Below are 8,751 nucleotides of genomic sequence, written 5' to 3' on the forward strand. Positions count from 1 at the left end.
ATCTTTTACCTCCAACAAAATATTTACAATATGGTTGCTGAGATACAAATTAACCCAAATTTTTATCCTACAGAATAACTGTTGTACAACAATATTATATGCAATAAAAATATACAATATATCTTACCAAAAAAATATAACATAGATCAAACACAACCCACTTTCTCCAACATGATAGGTTAATGGGTCTTGGGTTTAGAATTTTACTATATGATTTTTGGGCTATGATTTGGGAAAAGCCCAAGAAAGTAGAGGGTAAGATTGGGGAATTATTGAATCGGTTTGGATTGGATCGCTTTTCACCAACCAAACCGAAAACCAATCCAATCCAGTTAAATTTTGCGATTTTTTTCGATTTTTGATTTTTCGATTAATTCGGTTATCGGTTTTTCGGTTCGGTCACCGCGGTTTGGATTGGTTTGGATCGGTTGATGAACACCCCTAGTTTCAGCTTCACTACTTTCAGAGCCTTCTTTTGATTCAGAGTCACTTCAAGAAACCATCATTGAAGTCCTTCTCATTGGTACTTTCATGAGTCACCTCTAGGAGATCCCACATTTGTTTAGCGGTTTTACATTCCATTACTCTGTTGTACTCTTATGTTCTAATGCCACAATGAAGAATTTTCTTGGCTTGTGCATTGAATTCTAGCTTTCTCCAATCTTCATTAGTGTATTCAGCAGTGGGCTCTGGTACGATGATTCTGTTTTCATCTTTCTTTGTGATATGGAAGTCTTCGTTTTCAATCACGTTCCACACTTGATAGTTGTTAGCTTTGATGAAAATCTCCAACTTGTTCTTCCTGTAATTGTAGAATTTTCCTTTGAATAGAGGAGGTCTTTGAGTGGAGAATCCTTCCTTGATGCTTTCCATTAGGTTCATCTTGGGATCTACTATTTCAGGAGTTACCAGCACAGATAAGAGAACACATCTTTGGTACCAATTATTGGTCCCGGATGAATTGAAGGGGGGTGAATTAAGTTTATTAAAAAAATTTCAACTTAAAAAAACATAACTGTGATAAAGTAAGAGTAAAGAGAAGTGACACAGTTATTTTAACGTGGAAAAAACTCGAGCTGGAGAAAAAAAAACTCACAACCCCAATTTGGATACCTCTATCCAATTAGGAGACAAATCCACTTTCGATCAATTTGAAATATAAGAATTAACCCGAAACCTTACCCCCAAGATTTTCGGGATCCTACCCTTAGGATTCTTACGGAGTCTAATCAAAGACTCTCTGAAGCAAAACCGCTCTCGTCTTTATTCGCAATGAACAAAGACCGACTTATTTCTAAGCCACGACCTTTTCCAAGGTCAAAAAAAAAATTCAATTAAAATTGGTTACCTTACACGCTTCTAAATAATAAGAAAATAGGTACATATAAAACCTAAGTGGTGGACTCAACCAATCTGCTCATGCATTGGTTCCCAAATTATTTTGAATGCGCTATAAGAAAAAAATACTCATATTATGCTCAATGCGCTTTTTCTCTTGAATGCATAAAAGCTTTTTTCTCTTGAATTCTCACCCACACTTTGAAAAAGGACTCAACATATGAGATTTATAGATTTTTTCTCAAAATCAATTATTAAGGAAAAATCTCAAGATTATCATGATTTTTAAGAAAACTTTCCAAAATATCTTTTTTGAAAACAAAAACAAAATCATCAAATTAACATTCCAAAAATAGATAAAATCAAATCAAATCTTTTAAAAAGGAAATTAATCTCAAATTAACTTTTTCTTTTTCAAATCAAAAATCAAATCTTAAAAAAATTATTTTTGGATTAAAAATAAAGCTTTTAAATCTTCTTTACTTAATTTCCAAAACTTTAAAGATTCTAACCAAGGTATGATCAGGATTCACCTCATCCAATCATTACATGAAATCTAATATTTTATCTTGCATCTTCGATTTTCACGATTTCATGACAATTGTATTACATTCTCTTCATCATAATTCAACACAAATTAAATCTTGCAATAACTTTTCAAAAACTAAACAAACTGATAATTTGGCTTCACTTACTTGTTATCGTCAAAATTAGACAAGGTATATATCTTTTTAGTGATTTTATCCTGTGCCGGAGTCATGTGATTATGTTGATGTGCGAATGTAATTGAACTGCCACTTGATTATTTGTATTTGGACCTAAGCTATGGATTCAAGAGGACTGTAACAACATGAATTTGATTTACTCAAAATCAAGAGGGCATAGGTCAATATAGGGATGCTCTGCTATTTTGAAGACAGAATGAATATATGTATCTAAACTAGAACTATAATAGTATATGGACAGAAATGAATTCAACGAAGTGAGTTCCTTAATATGTTGTACAAGATCAAAAATTCATGAGTTAATTTTAATTTGGAGTGGGAACAAAATATTAACTTATTAAATCTAATTATAGAAAGAAAAAAGAAAAAACTTTGCACTTCATAAAAACTTTGCCACCACACTGTTGGATCAGGTACTGCCTGTTGGTCTTCCGCATACTACAACTACATATGCTTGAGCTTTCATATACACATTCTCTACTCTCTTTCATTTACTTTCACGAGCTTATATGAAAAATGATTTGAGCCTCATAGTACCTTGTTGGTCCTCCCGCACCCCATCGTCAGCTACAATCAAAGGAGATCTATGGAGGACACACATTTCATTCTGGTCAATATTTGCAATAAAAAGGACGTCTACGCTTTTGGCATCTTTGATGACAATAGGGATATCATCCTAGTTGTACAGAAATTGCTGCTCTTGCTGCCATTAGATAGCTCAAAAATTGACTATGATGAAACCATGAGTTTTGTTGAGCAAAATCAAACAAGGTTTAATAATCGTCAGGTAGAATTCCTGCCACAATAATGTGTGTAATTATGACAACCTATAGGCCCTAATGATGTGAAGATAACATTCATAGTTATAATATTAATTAACTACACCTCCTAAGGATTAAAACTACAATAAAATGACAATTTTACCTATACATATTAAGAGTTTCAGCACTAACAGCTCCAATTAGGGATTGCCTAAGAGTGGCTTCTGAAAATATGAACATCAAGCACTGCCTCTTCTCTGTTGATGAGCTCAAACAGACAAACATCTCCATCCACCATTTTACTTTCCCTAGCAAATACGCTCCAACCACTAGAAAACTTCCCACTAATAGAAACTTTGTGTGGACGATAGTAAAACTTTACAGGCCACAATTTCTTTCTAAACTGTAACTTCACAATCTGCGACTTCTCATTGAAGTGCTCTCTGATGAAGGAACGTGGTACATTCTGCATCAAGTCATATTTTCATCACCATGAGATCACAGCCCAACAGTTAATGAAAGTATAAATGTAACTAACTACATTTTCTCTGCTTGCATGGAACAAAGTTTCCATGCATAGATATATGTATTTAATTTGCTGATTAGCCTAACTAAACCTCACCGGTCTATTTCCCAGGCTAAAATTGAACGTGAAAATGGGATTTTCTGAAGTGAATTTTTTAGCTTCTTTCAGAGCTCCATTTGTCAAGGGGCATGGAGTTGTCTTCCAACCTGTGGCATGGCAACAAAACCACTTAGTTTAAGGATGCACTTAGCTCAATTTTGAAATATCTATACTTGAATTTTTACTTTATTCAACTTCAGCTTTTCATAAGGATAATAAGATATGAATAACCAATTGGTCACAGTCACACTGCATTGATGTTTAAGATTTACATTTACTTGCAATAATAGTTTTACTTTCTATCTCCTTGAACTGATTCCAAGCAAGAAAATTACAATCAATACTGTGCAGATTAAACAGAATAATACTTAAAAAGAAAGACCGACTTGGATTACCTTGGACTGGAAGGGAATGGGGTTCTTCTGCAAGTCTAAAGATTTGTACTTTGAAAGAAAGGCCTTGGCTCTTGGTCAGCTCAAAAAGACAAACATCCCCCACTTTCAAATTATTATCTGATACAAATTTCTTCCATCCAGCATTAATTTTGCCCAGTCTATAATCACAATGCCAAGTTCCCCCATCCAAGCCCTGAAGATGGATATTCCCTTCCTTTTTCTTCAAATACTTTTCAGCAAATTGGAATGGGATATGCTTGGATTTTTATTAATTTATTTCAAGTTAGAAAATCAAACAACTAAAAAGTTATATTTCTACTTCAAACAAAAGATAAGAAACCATCTTAAGGGATAAAAATGAAGCAAATCAAAAGCTCACCAATCGATGCTTATCAAGATAGGAAGGCTTCATGACAATCGTGAAAGAGGGAGTTTTAGATCTGAAGGTTTTGGCTTTCTTTAAAGCTTCAGTTCTTTTAGAAGTCAACTGCTCCACTATTAGGCTTTCAGCGGTACCATCCATTTCCTCTGACAAATTGAACAACATGCGATTTCATGTAAATTTGACATCAAAAATTCAACTGGATCCAAGAAATGGAAAGGAAAATCCAATCATGAAAAACATAACATCCGATTCTTTTGTTAAATAAGCAAATTCAGACTTCTCGAAGTTTGTCCCGTGAAACTGATTACCCTTAATTTGGACATGCTGAGGCAACTTTCGCAAAGTGGATCTTCTTTCAACATCCCCACTAGTGCCAGTTCTTAATCTTTTACATGGTCGAGGACAAGACATTGGTGCTTTCTGTCTAGCCATACGGCACGGTGGTCGCTCATCAAAACTTTTGACTGAGTCATCATGAATCTGGTCAAGGTTGTCCTGTTCAGTGGTACAAACCATATCCTCTGAAAAATTGAAGAACATGGTGTATGTTATGAAAATTTGACCTCAAACTCAACTGGATCAATGAAATGAAAAGGATCATCCGATCATCAAATAGATACCATCTGATTCTTTCTTTACAGATGCAAATTTAGACTTATCAAAGTTTGTACTTTGTCCTTCAATTTGAACATGCTGAGACAGGTTTTGGTCAGCTGATCTTCTATCTACATCTCCACTTGTGCCAGTTCTCAATTTATTACGTCGACGAGGACAAGATATTGGTGATTTCTGTCTAGTCTCATGGCATGACGGTAGCTCATCCGAAATTTTAACTGAATCATCATTAATCTGATCAAGGTTGTCCTGTACATCTTGAGAGTCATGGAAAGGATATTGTATTTCAAGGGTACTCTTGTCACATATGCGTACCTCAAATTGAGAAGTTTTCTTGTATTCAAACAACACCAAATGACCATGATCTAGGGAGTAATATGTAGCAAATTCTTTCCAACCCTTTTGAAGCCAAATATCACCATCTTTTTTAGTCCAAAATACTTCCCATTCAGTGCCATCTGGAGGCTTGAGAAACATTGGGTTTGGCATGTTACCACCATATCTCCTAGTGAAATTGTTTGGGAGTTTCTGCAAAAACTTTCTCTTAGCATGCCTAGTTAAATTCATAAGCATAACAGAGATATTCAACTGTACCTCACAATAAAAATACCAAAAAAAAAAAAAAAAAAGAGATGAAGGAAGGAATTTTTACAAGCTTTCCATCTTGAAGACTTGTTCTAAGAATAATCTTGAAGAAAAGGATTGGAGTGTGGATAGTATGCTTGTTTTGCGCGTTGCAATGATAAGTCATGGATGTTGGTACTTGAGTTCTCCTTCCTTCTCTTTCTCTCTGTGTGCCTATTCTACTTGTAACTAAGATCTTGAACCTTACATTGAAAAGATCTTCTTGTTTCGCTTTTATGGAGTATTAGTAAAAAATTTGAATGCATGAACGAAAAGGCAAACATTTCATTGGTTGCACTTATCTCGAAGTAGTATCTTATCATTTTTCTATGTGGTCCTCTTGTTGTTGGTTCCCTATTCTGAACAAACGGTGTCTTGTCCACTCAATAAAGTAAAAGCCAATGACTCCAAGCTAAGCAAGCGGTCCCCCCAAGGCCCCAAGGCCCCAACCATGTTACGACTTTTATGTTAACCGGTAAAAGTTTACGGAAAAATTGTTTCTACTTCTAAACGACACAACTTATATTCTTTCACTTTTATAAAGGAGTGAAATTCATATTTTTATATTTTTTTTGTTTACTCTATTTGCTTATTTATCTATTTTTTTCTCTCACTTAAAATGACATAATTTTATATCTTTTTAAAATGATACACATTTTTTCCAAAGTTTAAATAAGCCATGTGATTTATTTTCAGGGAGCATTTTGGGAGAGAAGACATTTTTTTTTATTGAAAAAAAATCTCAAGAAATATGATAGGAAATTTTCTTTTCTTTTTAGGTAAGTTACAAAATTGTGTTTGGTAGGTTCAAATTTTTTTGAAAAATATTGGGTTAATTATACTTATATTATGGAAAAATTAAAAAATCATGCATCAGATGGTATTTTCATTTAAGATTCTGTAGTTAAAATTGAAATGATTAGTGGTGTTCGCAGTCTGGATTGGATCAGTTTTGGAAGTAAAAATCATCTAATTCAATCCCTTCGGTTTAATCATGTAATCATCCATTCGGTTTGAATTTTTTTCCACATCTGATCAGATCCAATTTTATTTGGTTGGGATTGGATCTGTTTTCGATTTTTTAAAAAGCCTAAGATTTGTACGATGATTATTTGGTAAATAACATATCTTTTATATGTATTAGCTTTGTAAAGTTTGTATGATGATTATTGTGCAATATGGAAGCATTGTACAACAAAAAGTTAAATTATCATCTTTTACTTTCAATAAAAAATTTATAATGTGGTTGCCTGAGATATGAAGTAACCCAAATTTTCATCCTATAGAGGAGCTGTTGTAGAACAATGACCTATGTAATTAAAACATATTATGTATCTTACCAAAAAAAAAAAACATAACATAAATCAAACACAACTCACTTTCTCCAACATGATGGGTTAATAGGGCTTGGATATAGAACTTTGCTATATGATTTTTGGGCCATGATTGGGGAAATGCCCAAGTAGGTAGATGGTAAGGTTTGGGAATAATTAGATCGATTTGGATTGGTTCGGTTTTCATCAACCCATCCGAAAACTGATCTAATTCAATTAGATTTTGTGATTTTTTTCGATTTTTGATTTTTCGATTTTCGGTTCGGTTACCGCGGTTTGAATCGGTTTGGATCGGTTGATGAACACCCCTAAAAATGATGGGGCAAAAAATTTCCCGAGAATATTTTTTGTTTTCTCGTACCAAGCGTTGGAAAAAAATTTACTCCACCTAACTTTCCATGGATTTCTAAAAATATCTATATACCATAGAGCCACTTAAGGTGGTTTATAACGGATAATTTTTTTTTACTTGGAATTATGGTTATCAAAATTATATTGGGAAAGTAAACTTTTGAAAATGTGATTAAAAAACTGTTTGATCGATAAAATTATTACTCGAAATATTGACTCAAGTTTACTGATTCTATATTTGGTTTATTGTTAAATATTATTGGGAATGTTAAATTTTTTCAACATCCAGAATTCCAAGAATATCACCTCGTGGTAGTATTCTTACATGTCATTTTTCTATACAATTTATTCATAAATCAGAATCCCGAAAAAATTAGATTTTCAAAAAAAAAAAAAAATTCAAAAACCTTCTACTAAATGTGAGTAAATAGAATTCTCAATACCAAATTTCCGAAAATCCAAAAGAAATTCATGTACCAAAAAAGCCCCTTAATGAGTTATCCCTTGTGCTTTAATTTTTATAGTTTATTTTATCGTGTTTCTTCTAATCCAAATCTCTCTTTGATAGTGTTACAGTTTCTAATTATTATAACTATTTTAGCCTTCTTACAAAAATATATTTCTGCTACCTTTTTATCATCTTCTTTTCCAATTTTGCAAGAATTTTTCACTATGTAAAATTTTTACCATATAAGAGTGTTGCGGCCTCGTACCTTGGTGATGGAGCCATTACAGAACCAAGTTGGTTGCAGTATATGAGAGAGTGGGGTCCTACCATTATATATGATTCACATTTCGAAATAGAAAAGTTAATAAATCTGCTTCTATTGTTTGTTAGATTTTCTATGGAGAACTTAATTGAATTATTTCCAACAGAGCTTTAGGGTGAGGAGGGGCCAACCGGGCCAAAGGAGAAGGACAATTTGCTAGGAGATGAATATTGCTAGTTCTGTTTCTTGTTACCATCTCTTGCTATGTTTCTCTTCTACTAGCTATGTCTTGTGAGCTCTTGTTTTTCCACTCATTTTGATGGGAAAGGAATCCAAACTTATTAGTATCTTGCCACCTTGGTAATGGTATGTTGTGTTTATGACTAAGGTGGACCAAGACATCATCATCAATCATGTATCGATTGTAAAAGGAGGTGTACCTCAGATAGTAGCAACTCATGTCATTCTTGGTGGCGTGAAAAAACAAAAGCGCTTTGATGTTAGAGTTGCTTAAAAGAATATGTGTACATACAAAATATGAACATGTATAAGCCAATGTTATTGGCATTATAGACTTTTCTGGTCTCTTTTGTAAGATAATCTTGTTGCCGGTGCTTGGTAGGAGACACGAAAATTTTTGTTAGTGTTCCAAGGATTAGAGCAGGAATGTCTTTGACGCATTGTGGTTATATTACTTAATTCACTTCTATTCGTTTGCTTGCTCTATTCTGCCTAGGAAAGTTTACCAATGAACCAATGATGTGGGGAAAGGGATTCCTTGGGGCCATAACACATGATTGTAAAACACCCTTCTAAATTTTGGGGAAGAACATTACAAGGTAACTGAGGTATATTTTTGTAAAAAATGTAGAATACACGTGAACCTGA

The 8,751-nt window shown here is 33.6% G+C and overlaps 1 protein-coding gene across 3 annotated transcripts; it reads right to left on the reverse strand.

Annotated features, from left to right (window-relative positions):
• Positions 1-2,290: 2,290 nt before the first annotated feature.
• Positions 2,291-5,698, reverse strand: LOC133283913 (B3 domain-containing transcription factor VRN1-like). 3 transcript variants are annotated; one of them, XM_061480840.1, is made up of 9 exons: positions 5,497-5,698; positions 5,160-5,372; positions 4,850-5,078; positions 4,538-4,750; positions 4,224-4,372; positions 3,845-4,100; positions 3,447-3,556; positions 2,988-3,290; positions 2,291-2,859 (listed from the first exon to the last, which is right to left on the reverse strand). In XM_061480840.1, exons 1-8 carry the CDS (start codon positions 5,593-5,595, stop codon positions 3,036-3,038), a joined length of 1,524 nt encoding a protein of 507 aa, XP_061336824.1. In that variant the 5' UTR covers positions 5,596-5,698; the 3' UTR covers positions 2,291-2,859; positions 2,988-3,035. The 3 variants fall into 3 exon arrangements, with proteins under 3 accessions (XP_061336824.1, XP_061336822.1, XP_061336821.1); XM_061480838.1 differs by having other exon boundaries at positions 4,850-5,093; XM_061480837.1 differs by having other exon boundaries at positions 4,850-5,372.
• Between the last annotated feature and the right edge of the window lie 3,053 nt (positions 5,699-8,751).

This window comes from Gastrolobium bilobum, unplaced genomic scaffold (assembly GCF_033153095.1).
Source record: "Gastrolobium bilobum isolate Gb01-03AN ecotype WA unplaced genomic scaffold, APGP_CSIRO_Gbil_v1 utg39885, whole genome shotgun sequence".
In the NCBI taxonomy this organism is placed as follows: Eukaryota; Viridiplantae; Streptophyta; class Magnoliopsida; order Fabales; family Fabaceae; genus Gastrolobium; species Gastrolobium bilobum.

Excerpts from the sequence above, each read along its gene's own strand:
- LOC133283913 (XM_061480837.1), bottom strand. The coding sequence starts at position 5,595 with ATGACTTATCATTGCAACGCGCAAAACAAGCATACTATCCACACTCCA. Across the intron at positions 5,373-5,496 it reads GTCTTCAAGATGGAAAGCTT|AAACTCCCAAACAATTTCAC; the intron begins GTAAAAATTCCT and ends AAGTTTTTGCAG. Across the intron at positions 4,101-4,223 it reads ATCTTGATAAGCATCGATTG|CATATCCCATTCCAATTTGC; the intron begins GTGAGCTTTTGA and ends TAAAAATCCAAG.